Raw genomic sequence first — 26,432 nt, forward strand, 5'->3', positions numbered from 1 at the left:
GTTCCTGCTCACAGCAGAGAGGTTGATGATCTTTAAGGTCCCTTCCAACCCAAACCATTCCGTGATTCTACGATCTAAACCCAATCTCTTCTAAGCACTCTTTTTACCCTTTCTGACACCAGAGTAGAGTCATGACAAAAATCCTTAATGCTTTGGACTGCATATGAAAAAATAGAGGTTTAATTACAAAATCAAAAGCCTACACGAAAACATGGTTCCATATTTAAGTACTGAAATGACAGAACAGAACCAAAGCTGCCCATGGGAACTTAGGGTGGCTTTTTCCAATTGCAAGTCTCTGACATGATAATCCATAATGATTTTATCAAAGGTAACACTGCAACGATACAAGCCAGCTTATCTGGGATGGTCAAGTACAGTATTTCAAGACTAGAGGAAGAGAAGAAGTATTAGAAATTCATTAGAGTATCCAGCACTTTTAATTTCAAAAAAGCCCAAAGATGTTGTGATTTATCTTGTTTGCAAGTTTCTTTAGGGACATGTAAGTAAGTTTTCTGTGCTCCTTTCAAGCCTTGAGACTACAGTCTGAAGGAAACTAAAGACACTGACTTCATATACCAAGAAACAAAGTTTTTCCCAACATTTCCATTCAGTTGCTCAAGCATGAGATACATATTTCTAATACACTTGCTCAAGCATAAGACACGGACAGCAGAAACTCATAAAACAGTGGTATTCAATGTTTAGAACACTGGGTATTTTCACCAAGCTTTTATACTGCTATCATAGGGATGAAAAATATTAAAATGCTAAAAAAATAACTGAAAAAGTAACTCTTCTAGCAACTTTTCCAGCTACATTGAAATGAAAGAGTAAGTCAACTCTTCCCTAATACTACTCTTCCTGCATAACACTTCAGAACTTGGGAAAAATGTCCTCTCAGCCAAAGAGGATGCATACTGACATATGTACTCCATGGCTTTCTTTTGGATTTAGAAGATGGCAGAAAACAAATCTTAGCCCAAGAGGAAAGAGAGCCAGGGCTGTCTGGACCATTGCCACTATCACGGAATCTTGTTGAAGTCTCTCCTGCCTGTCCTTACAAGGGAGCAAGGCTGAGCTTGTGCTGATTAACTTAATCTCTACAGGAGATGAGGGCAAGCAATATTTTTGTCACACCATAAAATCCTGCCATGAAACAAATCAGAGCACACTAACATGACATTTTCTGTTCCTCCTTCCCACAGACCATTTTGAAGAGCTGTCATTTAGCTTCTCATTAAGCAGAGAGCAAAACTGATGACAATGTGTTTTCTACAAAATAAACCAAAAGCTAATGAAAGGGTATTTTTTACTTGCATCCAACTTCTATATGATTTTTTCCCCAGCATTTGCTTCACGAAAGCATTTTTCCAGTACCTATTTAAAAAAAAAAAAAAAGTAAGCACTAGTTTGTTGGAAGGCTACATGAACTAAGGGACTAGAGATACTTAGTGTGTGTGTGTGTGTGTCTGTATAAAAATATTTTTAAAATAGTAATTCAAAAGCCATGTCAAGTCAGGTCAGGTAGTATCTACTACTTCCCATTCTTATAAACTCTGTGTTTGTAAATCTCGGAGGAAAGCAGGCGTTCTGTTTCTAAATACTACAAAGTATCAACATGTGATATTCTAGAACATAACTAAAGAGCAGTAGTGTCAGTTCAGGAATTCGGATACTCTTTTGTCAGACATCCTGCACTTCACTTTCTGGAAGTCTCTGCTGGACCACAGAGCCAGTTTCTGAAGAACTACATAAATAAATGGATGTAAACAGTAATTTTGGAAACAGGTGCTTGTTACCAATCACGGTCATTTTCTAAATGAACATAGCCTCAGAGACTTGAAGAGGAAATAAGGAAGGCAGTCACATCTTTTGTGGTATTCCAACAAAATGCACTAGCATTGAAGTAGACTGTCATTACACTTAACTAGACTCTGAATTACAGATAAGCAATTTGATTTAGAAAAGGAAAAACCCAATCACCTGACATTAAGAAAGGTCTCACAGCAGGAAGTATGTGTGTTCACACCTTCTATACACATACATTGACACATCCCAAACAACCAAATCTTTAAAATAATAAAAAAAAATGTAATATATCCCTTTCATTTAGGTCCACATTTTACAAATTGTTCGCTTGGCAAGAGAAATAAGGACTAAAAACTTCAAGAGAGAGAGACAGAAATTCTTTTGCACTTGTAAAATTACAAGCAGTTCATGATGCAAAGCTCTATCCTTAAGACAACCAATGCTCCAGAGAACACAACCAATGCAGCATTTCACTGAATACTGTCATGTAAAACACACTCAAAAAAGCCCTTGCTTCAGTCAGCACACTGTATGACTTGAAGCAAATAGAACTGACTTTCCTCTCTTTTCTCAATGACTGTAGATCAGCTTTAAGATCGTGTCACACTCAAATGCTTAGAGCTTTCTTTATTGTTCTTTCCAATTTAGATTTAAGGGACAAGTATGAGAACTGTTCTTTTCTTAGTAATTTTGTCCCTTTGTCTGCCTATTGAACTATGACACAACCAATTTCCAATCTTATATAACCTTATCTCATTGAAAAACCTCTTAATCCATTTCTTCTGTGGAAGATAAGATGACACTTAGTCTGGTTTAACAGATTCATTCAAAAGTCAACTTTTATAAATGAGAACACAGGTAGAGATGACTATATGTCTCATAATATTGACTATACCTATTTTTGGACACATTGTACATAAAGAAGAACACAGCAGAAAACTTACAACACACCTAAGAAGAGACAGGTTGTTCCTTCTGAAAACCAATATGAAAGTTGATGGCTGCCCAGAAGAGCAGGAAAATTCAGAAAAAGAGCAAAGTGGAGTAGTTCTAAATCCTCACATACTATTTCTACATAAAATTTAATGTTAACAACTGAAAATCTTCTGAATATCCCACAACCTGACTTGCTCTGTTTCCAAATGCTGTTCAATATCATGAGCATGTCAAAAACATATTTTGATTTTCAATTACCCACAGCATGATCTTAAAAAAGGCACAGTCAAAATTAAGATAGCTTACATTTCTTATCCCATTCTCAAAATAAATTTGCTGCTTTCAGTAAAAAGGGAAAAGCATACTTTTAAGTGTCTTAAAAGACAAATGTGGTTTACATCTTCAGTTTTGTCATGAGTCAACTACAAACACAAACACAATGTATTCTGAACTAAGTAAAACACAATAAGAAAGCTGATGGTAAAAAGATAACTAAATGATACCCTGATTTAACCTTTTTCTTTGCCACACCAGAGTAATAGTGCTTGCATTTGCCTGTTTGGCACAACAGATGTTGGAGCATCTAGTTTCTTCCAAAGCCAATGCAGGATGCCAATGGCCTTACACAGCTGCAGTCAAGGAAAGACCATAGGCAAGAGCTAGAAATCGATTTGCTCTTTCCACTGAGTTTTTCTGATGAATTCTTATTTCATCTAATATATCTTCTGCTATTTACCATGGTAGCTGCCTCCCAGCCAACAAACTCAAAACATAAAAGGAAGGTTAATTTTAAAAGACCTATGTCTAAATACTACAGCTTCAGAATGCAGCACAAGGGCTGTAGGTGTATTAGATGCTGACTTACAAAACAGAGACAAGATGCTGTTGCAAAAATACTGTGGCCTCTCTTATGACGGCCTGAAAAGACAGACCTGAGGATTGTTGCTACAGATCACCCTAACACCAGGCTCACCATAGAAGTGAAATTCCAAAATGAATCCCTGGCACTCCTAAATTTTATTAGAGAATAATAATCTGCTGAGAAAAAAATACACTTGAAATTAGAGCATAGTCTGAGCATTTTTTTTTATTTATAATTCTTAGGGCTCCATCTGAAATACAGATTCAATAACTTCAGTTATTTTTTGAAAGCACACTTGAAGCCATGATTGTATGCCCAAATAAAATACAAATACAGTTGACTATATAAGTATTATAAGGATTACATCCCATTTACTTAAAACTTTATTCTATGCTAATTCTTAATTTGGAGAGTTATATACTAATTAAGCAACTTCTCATCTGAAGCCATCATGACACAAAACTTACTGAGTTTTGTAAGAACTCCCATTAGCTCCTGATCAGTTTAGAATTTTCTCTTAGCTTAGCAGAGATTTTCAATCAAAATGGATTATTGGAACTTGCTGGTTTAAATCTTTGGAATATTTCTTTCCTCCTTCCAGATAGAGTTCATCTTCCCTTAAGAAGTATTAAATGTCATGAAAAGAATTAACTCTATGGAAGCTGCTTTTCCTATTTTTTTCAGTTCAGCTACTATTGAAATTTATACTTGACGTTTACGTGGAAAAAGATATAAGAAAATTACAGCAGTTTATCCTTTTGTTCATTTAGAAATTAGATTTGTTGCGCATGCATTCTGTGGTTGAGTTTCCTCCATCCCTTGGGGCCGCCAGCTTTAAAGGTTTTCCTCCCTAAGTCTCTTCACTTTCATCAGACCGGATCTGCTGTTACAAGAGAAATGACATGAACGTTGTGCTGCTCGGCACAGGCATCATATCCTGTTCAGTGTTCCCTCAGAAAACAGGACCTTGATAGATACAGCTGAGAAAGTAATTTGTACATATAGCACATATAATTACTTTGTCATACTGATTTTAAGAACTTCACTAATGCTCTGAAACCAAAGCTAGAAAAAGGCGAAGGGAAAACCAACCAGGGAAACACTGTAAAGGTTATTTGCTCAAAAGACTGACAGTCACAGAACCTTAGAACAGCCCAGATCTGGTGATAACTCAAAAGTTCATGTGGTCCAACCTTTCATGCAAAAAGGAGCCTCAATGAGACTGTCTAGTACCCCACTGAGTCTTGAAAACCTCCAATGACAGGGACTCTGTCCCATCCCTGGGGAGGTTGTTCCATTGACTGTTCTCACAGTAAAAAATTTCTTTCTTACACAGATAGAAATTCTCTCCCGGTGCGACCTGTACTTGTGGTCCCTAGTTTTCTCCACATGACTCCTCACGAAAAAATAGCTTTCATCTTCTTTGTAGCTGTCCTTTAAGTACTGGAACACTGTGATGAGGTCCCCTCAAGCCTTCTCCAGGCTGACTCCTTCAGTTTTCCCTCACAAGGCAGGTTCTCCAGCCCTTCGATCATCTTCGCCATCCTTCTTCAAAACCTCTCCAGTCTGTCAGTGTCTGTCTTGAATTGTCTCTCCCTTCTGAAGGGTCCCTCTCACTACCCAGTTTAGTGCCATCAGCAACCTTGCTTGAGGGTGCTTTCAAATCCATTATACAGATCATTTAGGAAGACAGTGAACAGTATTAGGCCCAGCATCCATCCCTGGAAGACCCTACTTGTGACAGGCTGCCAGCCTGAGTAAAAACCACTGACCATAAACAGATCTTCTGATACATTTTTAAAATAGTATGTATTTGATGTCTGACCAAAATTAACTCTAATTTGATTCTGTATTAGTAAATTTTATGTATATTATTCCTTGTGCCATTTTGATGTAATCACTCAGTATATAGGAATATTCCCAACGTAGTTCCTTCTAACGAAATCTAGAGTAGAAAATTATAATTGTACATTGAAATGCATTGAAAACAAAAGCTATCTTTTTTTTCTGAAGCTTAGAGTACTTCAACTGAACTTGTAGGTTTTTATTTTAAAGGAAAATGCATGTCATGATTCATATTTTTCATCATATATCGTGTGTATATATGTATATAAAAGTGTGTGAATGTACTGAACATAAATCTTTTCTTTTTAGCCAGTGCATTTATTCAGTGATGATCTCAAGTGATTAATGAAGCTTTCCACAGTAAGGCTTTCCTGGAAATCTGTTAAGCACACCTTCAGACCTAAAGTAAAAGGCAAGCAGTAACTGCATATAATTCATTAAGGCAGGAAACCATTACCTACTCAATATGCAAGGCTAACAAGCAGAATTATTTCAGAGAACTAACGAACTTTATTTATTACAATCCTCAAACTGCTTAGGTCAATGGAACATTTTAGTGATCTTTCCCCCTTTTCTCCAGTGATTACACTACTGGAAACTATGGCAAATAGGAACAGTCTCCTGTTACACTACTAAACATTATCAGCTGATTAGACGCTGTAGTTTAACTGCAATTAAAAATGCACACATCTTCATTTTAATAGCTTCATATATAAGCACAACAGAGTTCGAACAGCCAGGCAGTACTGACATTTTTCCATTAAAAACATCAAATTTCATGAAGCTCCTCTTTAATTTGTCTACAATTTTCTCCCTAAAAAATACAAATCCGTACCACACGTTCAGTGTAAAGATGGAGACTGATGAACATTATGAACACTAAAGTTTCCACGTTACTAAAAAAGCTAATGTATTGTAAAAATTTACTTATTATATTGAAGCAAAGTAATTTTTAGGTTGGTGTACTAATATGCATTAACATGCAGAGAAATTAATTTTCTTAAAAACAGTATTTTGCAGTCATAAGTCTATGCCTGCACAGATCAGTTTCCCCCACTTATCTGTGGGAACATCTGTACTAAAGAAAAATACAACTCTAACTCAAAATGACAACCCTCTCATTGATTTTTGAACAGTTTAGGCAACCTGGAGAGGTTCCAGTCAACTGGAAGCTCGCAAACATTGCCCCAGTTTTCAAGAAGGGCAAAAAGGATGACCCTGGAAACTACAGGCCTGTCAGTCTCACTTCAGTGATATTTACAGAAAAGATTATTCTGGAAGTTATTGAAAAACACCTGAAGGACAACACAGTCATTGCTCACAATCAGCACAGCTTCATGAGAGGAAACTCCTGCTTCACAAACTTAATTCCCTTTTATGACAAGGTAATCCACCTAACTGATTAAGGGAAGCCAGTCGATATTTTTTTATTTCAGTAAAGGTTTTGATACTGTTCTACATTATATCCTTCTAGACAAAATGTTCAGCACACAGCTGGATTAACACATCATGTGGTGGGTGAGCAACTGGTTCACAGGTCAGGCACAAAGGGTTATAGTGAATGGGCTAATATCAGGCTGGCATCTGGTGACTAAAGGAGTTCTGTAGGGCTTCATCTTAGGCCCTGTGCTCTTCAACGTCTTCATCAGGACTCGAAGGAATACTAAGCAAGTTTGCCAATGATACTAAATTGGGAGGAGCTGTCAACTCCTTCAAAGGCAGGGAGGCCCTGCAGAGGTATGTTGATGAATTAGAGAGGTGGGCAGTCACCAGTTGTATGAAGCTAAACAAAGACAAGTGCCAGATTCTGCACCTGGATGGAGCAACCCTGGATGTACACAAACAGGGGAATGAGACGCTGGAAAGCAGTGCTGTAGAAAGGGACCTGGGCATCCTGGTCGATGGCAAGTTAAACGTGAGCCAGCACCGTGCTCTGGGGGGCATCAGGCACAGCATCACCAGCCGGTCAAGGGAGGGGATTGTCTCGCTCTGCTCTGCACTGGTGTGGCCTCACCTTGACTCCTGCGTGCAGTTTGGGGCACCACAATATAAGAAAAATACAAATATATTAGAGAGCATCCAAGGGAGAGATACAAACATGGTGATGGGTCTAGAAGGAAGTCACATGAGGAGTGGCTGAGGTCACTTGGTCTGTTCTGCCTGGAGAAGAGGAGCCCAAGGGGAGACCTCATCGCAGTCTACAACTTCCTTGTGAGGGGGAACGGAGGGGCAGGTGCTGATCTATTCTTTCTGGTGAACAGTGGCAGGGCTTGTGGGAATGGCATGGAGTGTGTCAGGGGAGAGTCAGGTTGAATATTAGGAAAAGCTTCTTCACCCAGAGAGCGGCTGGGTGCTGGAGCAGGCTCCCCAAGCCTGCTAGAGTTCAAGAAGCATTTGCACAACATTCTCAGGAATGTGGTGTGATTTTCGAGGTTTGTCAAGTGTAAGGCCAGGAGCTGATTGTCAGTGTGGGCCTCTTCCAACTCGGGATATTCTATGAGTCTATGAAAACACTTAAGAATCTGAAAGCAATTATATGAAAACAGAAGTTTGTAACATACCAATGAAGATGTAATGTTAAACAGACTCACACCTTCCTTTTGACTTTAAGTCTTCCTATGGAGTTTTTTTTTGGCCATTGATGTTTGACGCATGTGTCCTTGTAGCTTGATGTCCGATTTTCAAATATCCCATGGTACTACCACTGAAATTTCCTGCCCCTTAAAAAGAGTACAAAAAGTAGCTTGCTTCCACACCATCAAACCCACAAATTGTGGGGGTGGAGGAAAGTACTTCCTTATTTTACATGCAGGAAACAGTCTCACAAAAAGCGTAAAGAAATCAGGAAGCCCTGACAGAAGTCACCATAGGCCACACAAACAATTCCAACCCCAAAATCATCTTTAATTATCATCTTCCTAATTTCTCTGCTTCTTTTTCCAACCTTCATATTTGCATTTATACCTTACAGATGGACAAGACTTCCTTTTGCACAAAGAGTATTTTTTTTGTACCCCACCTCTCTCTACCACAAGTGAAATCTGTTGTGTTCTGCAGTTACAAATATTCAAAAGTAAAGAAGGACATATCACAATATCAAGGACACAGAACTGATGGTCCCTATTTGCTGATATTTCATTTACTAAGTAGGAGGCAAGAGGATAATATGGCACACCAATTTTGATTTCAACTTCTCTGTCTCTTCAGGAAGATACTTGATTGGTACTCAAACAAGAGGAAGTATTTAAATGGAATTACTGACTTTCCACAATCTCAAAGTCAAAAGGATAAAGCTGTTTTACCAAACTGTTAAGTAATTTATGGTAGGCAAATATCCACTGCACAAGTTTAAGAATTAACTCGAGAGACTATGAATGGACAGGATTAGCACTACTGACAAAATCATTTTTACTGCTCAAGTAGTTGCTCCTCCTCTTCATATCAGAACTTGATCACTTGTTTCACTTCTACTGGAGAAGTAAAATTAAAAGTATCCAAACAGTGAAGAACATTAAGATCTTGACAACAGACATCACCCTTCAGGATTAAAAAATTAAGTGATTCTTGTGTTCTGCAGAGATGAGGACACAGGTATCTTGTCCAACTTAACCATGTGCTCTTATGGTTAACACTGCTTCCACTTTCTTCTAGATGAAGAAAGGAAGCTTAACAAATAAACCAGCTCATTTCTAGGAGCTGCATTTCATTACACCTGAAAGCCATTTGTTTATCATGATGCAATTCCAAGAAAAGCAAGATCTACAGGGAATTGTCTAATCTTAAGCATAAGCTTTAGCTCAAAGTTGCAAGTTACTTGTTAAAAAAGATTGCGTCTTTTTCCACTCTTATGAAAGAGGTTACACTGATTCCAACTTCTCTGAGAAAATATTTTGTAAAAACACCAGATTACTTTTGAAAGTAATTCTTAAAAAAAACTCATCACCCCATTTTTTCCACTTTTTCTAACCCATCACTTCATAAGGCTTTTTTTTAAAATTAAATGTAAACACATGTAAGAGAAATTATCAGTCAGAAGACAGCTTACGATTTCATCAACTTGTTTCTACAATACACCCTTGTTGAATACTGTTATTTCCTCCCACAAAATAAGAGTAATACAACACCACTGGAAGGTAAGTTTGCTTATGTTGAAACACACAAGAAAGATAGAAAGCAAAAGATGTCCTGCTTTGGTTAGACAGACAACCTCTCACAAGACAGCCTGGTTTGAAGGAAAATCTTCAGCTGCCTATTCCAGTTGAATCTTAAACTGAAAAATTAAGCTTCTCCTCCCAGGGCATCAGAAATGTTAAAAAAAACTTCCCGACCTGTAAATAAAAGGTATTAATCAATCTTTTCTTTTATTCCTGACCACATCTATGAGTTTGTCAAAACTGCAACAAAGAAAGGGTATTAAAAAGAAATCTTTTTCCTTTTCCCTAGAACTTATGGTTCTCAGACCCTTCTTTCCCATGAACATACCAAGAAGTGTGACAGAAACTATTACTTATATGATAGCAACTATTCTTTATATGAAGGTGAAGTTAATCTGATGCCTTTCTTTGCCAGCAGCTCAAAGAGGAGACTGACCAAAAGAAAAGGTCAAGAACAGTGCAGTCACCCAGACTCTTCCCTGATGGCAGCCAAAATCAACTGTACAGAAGGCAGAAAGCCACAGAGGAGTTGTTTACAGTCATTGCAGTCCCCGCACCGAAGCAGCTCCAGCAGCACCAGCACAATCAACACTAATTTTACTTCAAATGGTGTCTTTGCTTACATGTCAAGTCCAAACTACTGATGAAAATAGTGTCATGTATCCATTGCATTAAGAAGGACAAAAGCTTTCTTATGAAAGACAGAAGGCATTTGAGGACAGAAAAGAAACAAAAGAAGACTCCTCTGACCTTACGCTCATCAAGAATTAAAACAAGAGAGACGTTTAGTCCTTTCCATATTCCAATCTAATCTGCCATGCAGAATCAATGAACAGCTCTGAGCGTGTAGGTTATTTGATAAAAGACTTCTTTTGTGTCACAATTCTATCCTTTAGACAAATAATCCAGAATTCTCCTGAATATGGTCTTCTTAACAAGAGTCTTCATAGGTTGATAAAGAACCACAATGTGATTAGCTGTGACAAAGCCTCCAACCATCCAATTTTACAAGGCAAAACCATCTCTGAACATTTTAAGGTCACGCTACATCACAAAACCATATGTACGAAACAGTTTGTGGGGTATGAGAACGGCTAAAAATAGCCATGAGCATTTTAGTAAAAGACAGAAGACAAAAGCTCTTCCAGGAAGCACACTGTTTTATTCTCTACAGAGAAAGTTTAGCTCCTTAATGACATCTCCAATTATAAATTCAGTGTATTGAAAAAAAAAAACCACAACCAACACACCCTTCAAACAAAAAGCAACCCAGCAAAATATACAATCACATCACTAGTTCAGCTTTCACTCCACAGGTCTTCATGGGCATTTTCTTATTTCCAACATCATCCTTCCTCTACTAGTACTGGCAACAAGTGCTCCAGTTTCAAAAGCCATGACCAGTATTGCCAATACTTGCAAAGCAAAACCTTCAATTCCTAATAAGTCTACCATTTGGCTGGCACCACTTTTGCTTTGTACTCCTATAAAAGAAGATACAGAGCATATAAGAGCATATAAGAGCAGGTTTGAACGGTTCCAAGACCACAAAAAATTTTGTGATTGGTATGCTGGCAATTTTTTGTTTAATTGCCAATGAACTCAGTAGTAAATTAAGTTGAAGGAGGACAGCTACCCACAGATCAAGTATTAGAGCAGTAAGCAGACTGTCAGTGATGTGGCAGAATCACCTTTCCTCTTTTAAAGCGGAGAATAAATCCTCTCAGCTTAATATTGACAGGATTCTTTGCATGCCTACAATCAAAGCTACTTTCTAAGAAGAGGTTAGTATAATATCACATTGGTATAATCAGATTTCATAACAGAGAAGGGCTCATGAGAAAATTCTATGATTCCACCTCTAACACTGACAGAAATGCATAGTATCAATACAAAGGTGTGAGGCATCAGTATTACCTCTATTTTCAGCTACAGTGTCATGTCTTGCCTGGTATTATTCTGCACAACCTGGCACCTCCTAAAAAGCACAAGGCAAGCACAACCAGCACTAACTCCTTGTCCTACCCTTACCCTCACTCCTCCCTGAAGAATCTTCACTGTCCACTCCTACTCTATTATCTCCTGGCTAGAGAGGTTTCCTCCCCTCCAAAATACTTAACAGAGTCACTTCACACTTGTAGTCAAATGAGCTCCCAGTTGTCAGAGCTGGAATTAATGTGCTGGACCCTGTTATCCATACTGCAGGAAGATGGTGCTTGTTATGCTGACACCTTACACTTTAGCTTCTCTGAAGTGAAAGTCTGAAGCTGAAATCTCTCCTCTGAAGACTCTGTCTGACAACTCCACAGGCAGTCTCTCCTCTTCACCTATCTCCCAAGGACAGGTTCCTGTCCCATCAGTATCAAAAAGTCTTCCACATTCCCATGCTAATTAGGAAGTCCTACTCAGCCTCCCTCCCTGCCTGTCAGAATGGAAATGATGTGTATATACAGATATAGAAAACACAACACTACCAAGTTTCACAATCATGGAAAACTGAAGTGGCACTCCTGGAGTGCAAACTCGACATCACAGGAAGGCATTCACTCTTTTTTCCTCCAACAAAAAAATTCTGCATCTACAATGTTTCAACTGCAGTCCCAAATTAAACATGAGCTTATTAATTCACAGCAACTGGGTCCTCAGATAAAAATCTTTATGCTTTAAATCTCCAAACCTACAATTGCCTCCATGCAGAAAATTCCTCTGGTCTTTTGTGGCAGATGCCTTTTAGAAAATTGTTTGGGCTACAAAGAGTTTTATTCACCAAGGCCAAAACACTTAGAGAACTATGCAAACAAACACCAAATGAGTACTGATGACTGTTCTGTCAAGTTATGGCGAATTTTATTTTCCTCTATGTGAAGCATCAACCAAATAACCGTACTGCTGAGAAGTGGAAAATTACAGGTTGCTTAGAAAGGTTGTGGAGTTCACCACCTTCGAGATACTCAAAAGCCATGCTGTGTAACCTGCTATAGGCCACTCTACCAGAGCAGAGGGGTGAGGGACCTCCAGAGGTTCCTTCCAGACTCAATCATTCTGTGAAATAACTACCAGTTGTACTTTACAAAATACTATTTTCACTGTGCACATGGTATTAAACAGTAAAAAGGGAGACTTTGAAATCAACATCCAAAATATCTGATTTAGAGAGAAACAAATCATCAAACAGTAGCCAGTATGAAATCAATGTCCTGACCATTGTTTCTTCACACTTTCCCACTGGAAATAACCATTATGGCTATAATACAAGCCCTACTAATCATCTGCTGAAAAACATAACTTCTCCAACCACAAAACTAGGAAAAATTTCCTAGCTGAAGTCTCCAGATGTCAAGAGAAGCTTCTGGCTTCCTCTTCTTCAAAAAGCACATTCCAGATGACACAATAAAGTTCTGTGTAGTCAGGTGGTTTTTTGGCCATTACTTATTTGCTAAAAATGAAGATCAGACTCCACACAAACAGTATTTTCATTTCAGTCAGAGACTATACGGGAAAAAAGCCATCTTGTATTAATGCATTTCATATGTAGATATCTAACACCAAGTTTTCCTCTGAATGTATTCATACCTTGGAATTTAATACATGTGAATAATATGCAGCACTATCTGAATACTATGCAGTTTTTAAGAGAAAAAATATAAAAGAAATAATTACTCAATATTTGCATAACTACCAGAACTCAAGGATTTTTTTTAAGTGTATTGACTCCTGAAGATCCGTAAGAAAAAACAAGTATGTATTCCACTTCAATTCATTTCAGTGAATTTTCAGTTCAGTTATAAGCTCTGCAGCCCAGACACACACAAGCTGGAAACACACTTAGGTAGTTCCAATCTAAAGTCCAAATTAAAGTCTTAGTTTGTGCAGTGTTTCCTACAGAGGTTTCCAAGCATTAGGTCTTTGCATCATCACAGATGATGCACTTAAGAAAAAAAAAAAAAAAAATAAGAAAACTTTCATGTATTTCTCAACTCTATGAAATAAACAGAGAAATTAATGCATTTAAAAACTTTAAGAGAAGATGCTAAAATAAAGAAATCCACAGTTAGATTTAAATAAGGACCTGTTAACAAAGAGATCCTACATACTGTCCCCATGACAGTTCGTATTGTATAAATATTGACAGGGAGTGGCAACCTTTCAGTTAGTTAAAGCCAATCCTTTACAAGATTTTGAGTATCAGAATAGACTTTGCCCTGTGCTCCAGCCAAAAGCTGATGCTGATCCTGTGCTGGTTCTCCCCTAGCAACATGGGCAGCTCACCCAACCCAGCAACCACCGCTTGTCTAGACAGTCTTTAGACAGCTGTAACTAAAGATGCACCACAGCATCTTATACCCTGCTGATGCTGAGCAGACTACAGAGAGACCTCTACTCCGCTGACTAGAGACTTCGCCACAGGACATCCCATCGTCCTCAGCAAAGCAAAACACCATGGACAAGAGCAGCTCCAAACCACTTTTCTTCTTCACAAAGATCAAATTTCAGCTCTTGTTCAATCACTGGCAATTCAGGTGTTTATTTCAGTAGACTGCTGAGAAAGCTAAAAGATGGTATTATTTGCATTTCCTTTAACTGAGCTATAACTGGGTGTTGTCTGCATAGTGCCTGCAGTTTTACCAATATTGTCTCATAATCCTTCCGGTTTTATTGCTGCTCAAACAACTGGACAAATTAAGGCAAAGAGATTAGTTTTCAAACATTCTCCAATTTTGTTCTCAAAGAAGGAAGTTCAGTTTTTCAGTATCTCCATTTAGAACCGCAATTTCTTGATGACAGCAGAGTTTTGATAAATAATATCAAGAAACATTCACCAAAAAAAAAAGAAGTTTTTAATTACATGGTTTGGGACCTCTTAAATTCAAGATAAACACCCTGTATCACGACAAACATCTCAGTATTGTTTAGTAAGAGACCTAAAAAAGCTTTTTATTTTTATGTAGTACTAAACTATGTCCTAGGGAATTCTGCTAACAGCAACTGTGAGGCTACCAACATCATCTGCTCACAGGGCTTCTAAGCATTATGTTCTCGATGAGTGGCTCCTGAAGTTATCATTGTCCTCCAAGTCAGAGGTTTACAGTCCAACAGGTTGATTTTCAATTTGTCCAACAAACAAATTCCAGGTGTTTCCCTCTTCCTTCCCTCAAGCAACAAAAAAACACTCTGCAGTTGCCAGGGAAAAGGACATTGTTTATAAATATTTTTACTTCGTAAGAGCATTTATAGTTTGGTTGGGTGTTTTATTCCTCTTGTTGAAACCTGTCTTAACATCAACTTTCTATTATCACCCCTCATTAAAACTTTTTATAGGAAAAATAAATAATTACATTCCTATACAGTCTCTAGTTTTATGAGCAGAAGAATTGGTTAACTGTTATTTCTCCGTAAAACCTACCATACACCATGAAACAAATGCTAACATTTTGATAGCTCCACCATCTCTGTTGATATTCTAAAGGTTTATTACAAAAGTCTTAAGACATGCAACCTTAAAACAAGAACCCACCAACTTACTGTATTTCCAAAGTCAACTTACAGTTGCATTTTCCCTTTGATTAACATATCCAGTTATATATTTTATAATAAATTTAACATCAACCTTTATATTCCATAATCCTTAGCGATGAGCAGATAATATTAACACCAATTGTATTTTTGCATATAAAGCTTGGATGTAACTTGAAGACATGGAATTATATTTCTAGGTCAGTCAGAAGACTTATTTTAGATCTACTGCATCACAGAATGGTTTGGGTTGGAAGGGACTTTAAAGGGCATCTAGTTCCAACGCCCCTGCACATTCCCCTAGACCACGTTGCTCAAAGCCCACCCAACCTGGCCTTGAACAGTTCCAGGGATGGAGCAGCCACAGCTTCTCTGGGCAACCTTTATGAGTGCCTCACCACCTTCACAGTAAAAAACTAACCAATGGACCCTGGCAAAAAGGTCAGAATGGACAGACATTGAGATAAAATCCCTGAATCCTTCTCCACAGGGTTGCTCTCAAATTACTCCACACCCAGTCTGTACTGATATTGGTGACTGCCCCAACCCAAGAGCAGGACCTTCCACTTGGACCTAAAGAATGGTAGAAACATGTCCAAGGATATTTCATCATGATACCTTCCCTTACTTTGAACTATCTTCAGACAACGTACAGGATTCTGAAGCTGACAATCTGCCTGTTTGCATAAAGTTCCGCTTCTTTTGTCTTCAAGAAGGTTTTCAGATACCAAATTTCTCTAGCACTTCATCACTCAGATTTTAAGAGCAGAGTTAATGTGGTTTCAGTGAAGGCGATTTTTGACAGTTATCTGGATAGATAAGAACCTCTGAAGAAAAGGTACTTTCAGTTATTTTCTTTACTTCTTCACTTTACTTGTTAAAAATTTTTCAACCAAATCCCTAACCACAACTGTTAGACACTAGATCAGTAATTATTGGGTCAGAACCACCTTGTATGGGGTGCGTGTGTGTGTGTGGAGGACGGAGAGATGGGTTGAAAAGAGCTGAGGTGGCGTCATATCCCTCATGGTAGACCCCTGGAGCCCACATGGAAAACTATAACACACCAGAAATCCTAGAGCCCCTAACCCAGGCTCAGATTGGCAGGGACAGCGAGAACACTGCCCCTCACCCTGGCCTGGAACCCCAGAGTGGTTGGTGGGTCAGAGGTCCCACCTGGAAGGGTTGGCCATAGGGACCAGAGCAGATAAAACCAAAGGCATGTGTTTGCCTCGTGTTGCGGTTCTGCCACCTGGACTTGTGAGAGCTGATCTTCTACAAGGTTCCAGTGGTAGCTATATAATAATGTCTCTTTCTCCTTCTCTCTTCCTTCTCCCTCTGCTTCCCTTTCTCTGCTCCTTTCTTGATGCTTTAGGTGGCTTGGAGCTGGAGGGATTGGGTTTTGACTTAAGTGTTGTGGATAGACTGGATTTTGACTTAAGTGCTGTGGATTAATATGTACTGAGTTGGTATCGTAGTGGAACATTTTGTCTAGCTTGTGTGGTGTCCTTTTTGAACCTTTGCCAAGTTCCCTTATCTTCTCCCCTAAATTAATAAAGATACCTCTTGGGAACAAGTCCATGGCTTATTCTCTTAACGCTATCTTGAGGTATTAAAGAACCCTATATATATATCAAAGTAAAACTCCCAGCTAAGTCTGTGAGCCTGCAGCTCCCGGGGTTGGAGTCTTACAACAAGGTCTTCAGAAACACTTCCTAACTAGTTTAACAGAAGGGAAAAATATGTCTAGTGACAGAGACATAGAATTTCAAATCCCGAAGATGAGGAGATCATCTCGCCTTTTGCTGTGCAAGACAGATAAACATGAATTAATTTAGCGGATAAAAGAGACCTAGGAAAAAATCACAATCTGTAGCTATGTATTTTTGTTGCAACAAAAATGGAAATCTCTTCAGAGTAGATAAAACCAGTTTGTCATATGCAGTGTTCACTACTGTCAGTTAATTTGAAGACACGCTGCTCAACAAGTGAAATGTTTGACATCTTTGAAGATTAAGACCATCAAAAGTCCAAAGTTTTAAAAATCGACTACTGAAGTAATTGACTAGGTACCTGAATAACCAAGTTACCCAAGCATCTACATAAACAATGAAAACACTCTTTGTGAGTTATTATTAAAACAGAGACAGTCCCCAAATACATTTTCATTAATATTTACTAGTTATTTTACAATCAAAAGCATAGGCAACTTCAGGTTAACATGTCCCATACCCATTCACTTATTACACCACTCCCCAAAAACTGGAAGCCCATCAACCCCAAGGATTTAATAAAACATGGATTTATTCCAAAATCGTTGTAGAGGTATGCTCACTGAATATTACTTTCCACTGCTTAATATCATTAATGAGACACTTAGCTCAAATTAATAGCTAGTTACTTACACTGCCTTTGGGCCTACTCAGCACGCCTACGGGATTCACCAGGATCTGACCACTGCACACCCTGGAGTGTGACTACCTCTTTAACACAGCCTTCACAGAGTTATTAGATCTTTTTGGACTGTAGGCCTCCTAGTACTAAATATTTTGAGAAAAAGCATTACGTGATGCTGTGACACATCATTTACACATAACTCAGGCTTTGGCCTCCTCAAAAAAATGACAGCCTACCTACGGATTTCCCAGCCTAGTACTAAACCAAGTGCATGCAAGCCCCAAAGAAACAAACATATCTAGTTACTGACAGTGGCAACTGATTCTTACAGTTTTATTACAGTTGCATAAGAGAAAACAGGAAAAATAAACACATCTCTCTCCTGCACTTCAGCTGTATGAATTTCCTTCCTACAGCATGTAAACTGAAGCTATAAAGTCCTCGGTGTGCCTTTTCCGCCTGCTCTGCTCTGTTGTCAGCACTCCTCTCCCACACCTTCCTGAAACGGTAACACATCTTCCTTTGTATCAGCCCCCGCCCCCATCTTTTCTTAGCGTCCTGATACTACTGCACATATAAATTTAGAATCTTTCTAGAATACAGAACATAGCTTATGACATTTGCAAACCCCAAAATTATTACAAAACTGATTTAAAGGTTATTCCATGTCTGCCTTTTAACCTAAAGGGGTACAAACTGATGTGGAAGAAGAGTAAGAATGGAATTAAAACAAAGTAAAAGAGGATAAAACCATCCTAAGAGAAGCACTGCTGAGACTTTTCTTCGTACAGTCAAAAAAACGTATGTTTCCTGAACCTAAATGAACCCCAACATTTTAAACCTACGTGTACAGAATATGAGATGCTGCATTTGAAGTGCCTGTGTACCAGTTAATCATGTATTTCCACTCATATATACACAGTTAGCTAACACCCTTGCTCAGGAACAGTGAAAGCAATTATAAGTAACATCAATTCACAACCTTAATTGAAGGTAAAAAAAATATTTTAGACTTAAAAAGTTTAATTTAAAAGAATTTTTTTATGTAGTCTGATCAGAAAAACCTGATTTTATTTTCTTTTTAAGCATACCAGGTCTAAAGTCTGACAAATTTCCCACTTTAACTGAAAGATGCATGGAGGGGAATGGGGTATTCATTTTAGAAGATATTTTAAGTGCAGATCAATTATAGATAAGCATTTCTTCCTTAAAAGCATATCCACAGAGATTATAATGCATTTGATACATTAGTGCCACCTTGGGCCAAGAATGATGCTTGTAGTGTGAATCACCACATTAAGAACTGGTGTAAAATATGTAAGTTCTTCAGAAAGTGTTAGGATACTTAAATTCTGTAGAAAAGAGCCCAAGAACAAGTGAAAAAGAGTAAAAGTCCAGTTGGCAGAAAGATTGATTTATTGACCAAACACATAAAAAGTTAGCCAACCGATTTCCTTACAAGCAGCACTTTTAAACTACTGACAATTTAAAAAAAAGTGGTTTTCTAAAAAATTTTCACTTTAAAGGACATTAAGATCTGCGATGCAAACACATGTTCTAAAATTTTAGACAAGCATGACAGGAAGCATCCCAACAAGTTCATTCCCAAACTGACTACAGCTTAGCTCCTAATCGCAATTAAGATAACTGAAATGGGGCAAATCCTTAAACTGATTATAAGATTAAGGAATACGGTTAAAGATACTACCAACTGCATGTCTGATACCTGCAAATTCCTTTCTATCACTGTAGGAAGGTCCCCATAGAACAGCCACCATTAAAGTACACGCCAGTAAATTGAGAGTCATGGTTAACATAAAACCCTGGACTCTGAATTGACTCCATAGTCTTGACACCTATCAGTAGAATCTGGGTATAAAAACGTCTGATTAGACAGCAGACTTGAGTTATCAAAATTGACACACTATATCCTAAGCACCAGAGGTCTGCTCTTTAGCTCTGGTTCTAAGATGACAGATATGTAAACTAGATCAAAAGAAGCAAGTTAACTAGAACATGTAGAGCTATTTTCCCTTGTGGCAGCAGCATCCACAAGGCTCTCCTTTATCTAGGTATGCAGGTTTGATGGGCCAACACTTCAGAAGCTCACAAATCAGTAATAAGCTAAACAGAGTATCACGAACTTGTACAGATTCTTGCATTATTCTTTTAATCTCTTCACCTCCTTATGCTCAAGTGAGCTTTCTGCCAAGAGCCATGCAGCAGAAAAATGAAGAATGACTATTAAGAGCTATCTCCACCCCCACACCTCCCCTCCCTTCCAAATCCAAATGTCAGAGTTCATACTAGGAACAAATTCGATTTATTTGTTCCTCTCTGACAACAGAATGCCAAGGGAAAAAAGTACACTTAAGAACTTTTATTACTTGCTACAAAGAAAAGAAATCCTTTACTTCAGTGTGAAAGTACAAATCACAACTTGGTCCTAGTTAAGGGCATCTCTAGGCATGTCTAAGAACGCAGCTACATCATAAAAAAATTGGTTGGATTTCTGGTTGGCATGAACTTTGCTGAGGTACTTTTTATAATCCGAACTGAAAGATCATCCACTTCTGTCAAGAAGCTACCAAATGACATTGATTGATTTTATGTCAGGAAATGTTATGGTTTGCTTTCTTATGATGCAATAATAACACTGACAGCACTGGTGAGATACACTGAACCATTAGATATGATCAAGTAGGGAAACAATAAGAGAGCAGGCCTAGCACAACCACTAGTTTAAAATGCACTTAAACCCCTGCCCACCTATAAGGGCACACTAATCGTGTTTTACACGTCGTTAATTTGCAGGCTGAAGTCAGCGCTGCAGGGCTTAACCACCGCCTAAGAGGACCTCAGTCTTATAAAAAAGTTGTTGGAGAGAAAATTGCTATCAAAGCTATTTACAGTCTTCTGCTGACACACAGGAGTGGCACTCACGAATTCCACCCTTGTGGAAAGGCTCCACCGCCCCTCTGACAGCCGGTGAGGCACAGAAAGGCGCACGGAGCGAGAGATGACAAGTGTGAGGCAGGGCTGGGCGGGCGCTCCTTGGCATGAGCCGCTCTCCCAGCATAGAGAGACATTCACGCACCCTCGGCTGAGTAAACAAAACACCAGTGCGGAGCTGAGCAGGGCGGTGACTCAGTCAGGAGTGCGAGATTCGGTCCCACAGGGTAAGGAATTCAGGGAGACGGGACCGGAGGCCCATTGGCGCTCCCTACTCACCAGCAAACAGTCCACGTTCACTTCGGATTTGGGGTCCTTCAAAGTCACGTCGATTTTGTCAAAGCGAGACTCAAAACTTTCTCCCGTCGACATGTTTCCGGAGATAAAAAGTTTCCCTTATTCCAGAGCAATGTAAGGTTAAAAAAAATGGAAATGTGTAAAAAAAAAAATAAAAAAACAGGAACAGGCGAGCACAAAAGAGAAACCACACAGCTTGTACCCGGCTGAGGAAGCGCCTCCTGGGAGATCCCTTCAATCACGGCAGTCTCTGGGGCAAGTCCCCGCCAAGGGGGCAGAAAACCCAAGGGGAGTCCGCGGCAGGGCGGGGGAGACGAGGCTGCTTCTCCCCCCGCTTCTCCAGGCACGCACGCAGCTTCCCGGGATGCTCACAGCTCCGCAGCAGCAGGTTTCCTCTCCCTCCCTCCTCTGCTCGGGCCCCACCGTCTCAGCATTCCCATTTTCCCAGCCGGGGAAGCCGCCCTGGGATCCAGCGTAGCGGTCCCTCCTCCTCGCCCTGCTGCTGCAGCGCCGGCGGGTCGGTGCCAGGTTCCGGAGCGTGGCTTTCTTTCCGGTGAACCAGAAGAAACAACAGAAAAGGGAAAAAAAAAAAAAAAAAAAAAAAAAAGGAAAAAACCAAAAACCCTGCAGGCACCCCAACAAGGCAGAGGGGAGAAAAAAAAAAAAAAAAAAACAAAAAAAAACAATCAAACTTAAGAGAATCCTTTCGGCGGCGTGTCTCAGCGCCGTGGGGTCGGTCCGTCCGTGGGCACGGGGCGAGGAAACGAGGAAGGCACAGGGCGAGTGCCCCCGCGGATGGCGGACGAGTCACCTCACCGGCGGAGCGGCGGCAGCAGCATCTTTCTTCCTCTCTCCTCCTCCTCCTCCTCGCTGCCTCCCGCTGCCGCCAACGCCGGCTCCGCTCCCCGCTCCGCCTCACGCACGGGAGGGCAGCTTGGACTGCTGCAGGACCGACCCGAGGTTTGCGGCGTGCGAGGGGAGGAGGAAAGGAGGCGGCTTAAGGGGAGGGCAGAGCGTGAGGTCCGGCAGCTGCGAGGAAACCTGCGAGAGGCACCAATATGTCCGCCTTCCGTTTGAACAGTCGGCACGGCGGCGCGGGGCGCATGCGCGGGGGAACGGCTCCGGTGCGGGCGGGGACGGCACGGGACGGCGGCGGGAGGTGCGCGCGCGCGCGCGCGAGGGGGTTGGAGCGGGCGCACGCCAGGGAAGGAATCGCGGAATCAGTCACAGAATTGATTAGGTTGGGAAAGACCTCTGAGATCACCGAGTCCAACCTTTGACCGAACCACCAGCATGTCAACAAGACCACAGCACAAAGTGCCACGTCCAGTCTTTTCTTAAACACCTCCAGGAACGGTGACTCCCCCATCTCCCCGGGCGGCCCATTCCAGTGTCTAATCACCCTTTCTGTATAGAAATTCCTCCTAATGTCCAATCTAAACCTCCTCTGGCGCAGCTTAAGACTATGTCCTCTCTTTCTCTCACTTGTAACCGGGGAGAAGAGCCCGACCACCACCAGGCTACGACCTTTCAGGTACTTGTAGAGAGGGATAAAGTCACCCCTAAACCTCTTTTTCTCCAGGCTAAACAACGCCAGCTTCCTCAGCCGCTCCTCGTAGGAACTGTGCTCCAGACTCTGCCCCAGACTAGTTGCCCTGCTGAAGGAAGGAGCGGGCGGTGCGGGAGGAAGGGAGGCGGTTCGAAGCGGCCCCCGCCCGGGCAGGGCGGGCGTGACAGCCCAGGCTCGCTCCTTCCGGGAGCCGCTGGCTTGGAGTGCCCGCCCCCCTCCGCCCCCGCCGGTTCCGGCGGGGTTTGCGCGGAGCCGGGGACTGTGTCCCGCTGGGGAAGGCGTCTTTTGCCGGCAGGTCTTCGTGCCGTGGGGCGATGTTGCCGCCGTGTTTCCGCCCCGACTCGGAGCTCGTGGCTCCCGCCGCCTGCACAGCACGGGCACGGGGGGTGGCAGGTGCCAGCGAAGGTCGCCCAGAGAGCTGCCGTGATCTCCATCCTTGCGGATCTTCAAAAGCCGTCTGGACACTGCCCTAGGCAGCCGGCTGTAAGTGGTCCTCAGGTGGTCCCTCACTGGAGATATTCAAGGACTGCTTGGATGCAACCCTGTGCCACGTGCTCTAGGACAACCCTGCTTGAGCAGGGAAGTTGCACCAGATGGCCCACTGTGGTCCGTTCCAACCCGACCCATCCTGTGAGTCTGTCCTGCTTGATCAGCGGGACTGGAGAAGTTGACCTTCAGAGATCTGTTCCAACCACAGACACACTGTGATCCTGGGAAGGAGGGACCACCTTCCACAACACCAGAAGTTCAAAGCATTCCAGTTTGTGTCCTGACAAGAACCATGTGCAAGGTAGCACACCAAACACAGAAAGAATAGATACCAGTATTAAACTAAATGTGTAATCCATGCAGCATGTCTTGGTGTTTCAGTTCAAACCTTACTGTCAGACTTGCAGCAGGGACCTTTTGTTCAAATAGGGAAACAGAATCACAGAATCAATTAGGTTGAAAAATACTTCTAAGATCAAGTCCAACCTTTGCCAGAACACCACCATTTGAAACAGACCATGGCACAAAGTACCAGGCCAGTCTTTTAAACACCTCCAGAGAGGATGACTCCACCACCTCCCTGGACAGTACATTCCAATGTTTAACCCTTTCTGTTAAGAAATTCCTCCTAATGTCCAACCTGAACCTCCCTTGGCACAGCTCGAGACTCCAGCAAAATAATGATTTCAAGTAATGTTGGACGGGGGCCAGTGTACTGGTTTGGTTCTTTGACTTCCACTCAGTTCCATAATTAACCATGGCATTTTTGCAAAAATCACTAAAAATTGTGTAGAGAATGTCAAGTCATTAATCTCTGGTCACTGAACAGCTGCCAATAGCAAACCTGAATCACTAGTATTGTGAGTTATTTTCAATGTCATGGCTGAGAGAAACAAATATATAACCAAGTGCTAGAGCATTTGAGCTAATGTCACTACTTGCTATTTTGTTTTATTCGGAGAGAAAAAAAAAGAAATGGCATTCTACGTTTTGCTTTTTCTTGTCCACAGCTGCCTGCATCTTTGTTTTTGTTTTCTACTGAGAAGCATGTATGGTTAAAGCAAAAATACAGACTACAACAACATTTCACTCTCTCTCGTTTTGTGCTGGCTATTACCACAGCCCTTTGATTCAGAGGGTTTGGTTGCTCTTGGAAATGCAGATGTTCCATTTCAGCAACCACAATCCAAAAAGAACATCTCGTGTATTCCACAAGCTACAGGGTGTAGGCTTGGGATTGTTTCATATGTGATGCAGCAAGTAATTTCTAAAATACAAAGAAAATGCTTCTTGTAGTCTTCATATTAAGCAAGATGAAAATCATCATTAGAGATACAGAGGCTAATTCACAGTGCTCTTGAACAACTGGTTTAGGCATTAAAACACACACAGGGATGATGCCAGGCCTCACCAGGGTGATTTGAGGCACCTAGCTGGAAAGAATGCAAAATTCATGAGACTGTAATAGAGTACAGAAAAGGAAGCCTGAATCTGCAGCTCAGAAGACAGATCACCCCTGTGATCAGCAGATGCTGTTTATGTGTTTTATCCAATATCTGTGGGAAAACTTATAGATTCTCTTGGAAATGCAAAACTTCTTCCATCCTCTCCAGGTGTCCCTGCAAACAAAGCTACATAGGTCTTACTCCCATTTGCCCTTTGCATCTTCGCATTTCTTTTCTTACAGTGGCCCAGATACAACAGAGTAGGTGGAGAGAAGCACCATCACATTGACTTGGCAACTTGGAGAACTCTCAGAGATACAAGAGCTGGGCATTGGACAGGCCCAGCCTCACATGTTTATTTTCTAGTAAAGGATCTTGCCTCTATACCAATACACCTGAGAACCTCTACCAGTGTTCGTGGTGAGTGAATTTGTTGTGTTTGTGTTCAGCTGCGTGCAAAGTCCTTGTGATTCAAACATGTCTGTCAGACTGGGCTTTTCTCATGACTGTGGTGGACTACAAGTGCTTGTCTGTCTGTCTCAAATAGAATAGAATTTGTGTGGGAGGTACTTCACCCAGCTGTCTAGGAAACTGAGCACTGCTTTGAAACCGTAAAAGGGAGGCTTTGGCTACAAAGAGCCAAAAGAAAAATTGATTCTAATTTTTAAAAGCAGGTATGAGTTAAGTGTCTGGTGTGATAAAGTGCTCATGTTATAGCTTGAGAGTGTAATGTAATAGCTTTTAATCCAGAGAACACTCGTTCACGTGCTTGGATCTTGAAGCCCATTTTCACGAACTTCAGTCAGACCATTTGTATCTATAAGATTAGAAACTTGCATATTTCTAGCATTAGAAATCATAGGAACTTCAATCCTACATAACCAACCAGTGCATTGAACATGATAGTTTTGTTTTGTTTTGTTTAATTTCCCTGATAAAAACCAAGTAAACTGAAAATCAGTAATTTCTTCTTCTTGCGTTTGTTGTGTCACATATTTTGGAATCGAGGTACTGTTGAGTGAAATAGAAATTACTCAACATATGCATGACCTGATAACATTGAGCTGACAAAGCATGCAAGCCTGAAAGATCATTTTTTCTTGCTTCAAAAGCATATAGTCTTTAAGTCCTGAAAGTGTCTCTACGTAAGCTGATGTCTATGCGTAGTAAACAAGCAAACTGATAATTCTTAATAAAACCAAAATCATAGTCCAGAGATCCATGTTGTCATGTGTATTTCAAAAGATATTTAAATGTTCTCGCTTTTTATGTAATACAAACTGACACTGACTTAAGTGCTGATTGTTTGGAAGAGATTGTATTATCAAATACAGAAAATCAGTAAACTGTAGAACTATTACATTGGCTTCTTCTAAAACATAATAACGTACTTATAAAAAGTATATGTAATACTTTTTATGGTGTAAATAACATTCTTGTACATTAGAGTACTGAGACTGTGCGTTGTAAGAGGTTTCAGTAGTGCCCATTTCAGGAAATGAGTGAACACCAAGAACACAAGAGCAGTGGAATACTCGAAAAGTATTGGCTCGGCTCTCTCCGAGCAGGTACTGTTACTCCCATCCTCTTGTGAAAAAGCTAAGAAAGATTAAGCAAGAGAGATTGTTACTGAGTGTACATCTTTAAAAGGCTTACAGTCTCAGAAAGAGAGAAAGGGCTAGGAAACCAGAGTTCCTGAAGTAACTACTGACTTCAGAGGAGTTGCACAAGAGAGAAATGCGACTATATCCTGTTCACCATATTAGGCCAAGTTAGTAATGCAAGAGCTCCCCTCACATTCAACTTCCGATTTAGTCATCATGAAACCTACAGGAGTTAAATCACGTTAAGCTAAGCCTGCCTTTGGTTCACCACCCTCTCTCCTTCTTTGCCATACACAACTGGCTCAGTTTAGCCTCAGCTCTAGTCCTCCAGACAGTTGATAGCACAGGCCAGTGCAGCTCAAAGCTCTGAGATTAAAACTGTGGTCAACAAATCCAGTCCGTGGGCAAAATATTTTACCGTTGCTAAAGCTCATCTATGTAATAGGCCATTTGCAGGAGCTCCCTGCTTAAGGCAAGGTGTGATGGATGCTAAATCAGACATATCTGAACCAACTCGAGGTGATGATAAAAGTCACACTAGAATTGATCTCAGTG

At 40.6% G+C, this 26,432-nt stretch overlaps 2 protein-coding genes across 5 annotated transcripts in view; one reads left to right on the plus strand and one right to left on the minus strand.

The window, feature by feature from the left end:
* Positions 1-21,672, minus strand: part of ROCK1 (Rho associated coiled-coil containing protein kinase 1) — an 86,542-nt gene extending 64,870 nt beyond the window's left edge. For all 4 annotated transcript variants that reach the window (XR_003526863.1, XR_003526862.1, XM_027638525.1 and 1 more), the window contains exon 1: positions 20,752-21,672. Coding sequence is in view for 2 of the 4 variants with exons in the window: in XM_027638525.1 (XP_027494326.1) it covers positions 20,752-20,844 (93 nt within the window). In the remaining 2 variants the exon portion in view is untranslated. The remainder of the gene's footprint in view (positions 1-20,751) is intronic.
* A 239-nt stretch (positions 21,673-21,911) lies between these two features.
* LOC113944883 lies at positions 21,912-25,491 on the plus strand. The gene is made up of 2 exons (XM_027638528.1): positions 21,912-23,129; positions 24,516-25,491. Exon 1 carries the CDS (start codon positions 22,235-22,237, stop codon positions 23,045-23,047), a length of 813 nt encoding a protein of 270 aa, XP_027494329.1. The 5' UTR covers positions 21,912-22,234; the 3' UTR covers positions 23,048-23,129; positions 24,516-25,491.
* Positions 25,492-26,432: the final 941 nt, after the last annotated feature.

Source organism: Corapipo altera, unplaced genomic scaffold, assembly GCF_003945725.1.
Source record: "Corapipo altera isolate COAL_440 unplaced genomic scaffold, ASM394572v1 49, whole genome shotgun sequence".
Classification (NCBI taxonomy): Eukaryota; Metazoa; Chordata; class Aves; order Passeriformes; family Pipridae; genus Corapipo; species Corapipo altera.

Excerpts from the sequence above, each read along its gene's own strand:
- LOC113944883 (XM_027638528.1), top strand. The coding sequence starts at position 22,235 with ATGTCCTCTCTTTCTCTCACTTGTAACCGGGGAGAAGAGCCCGACCAC.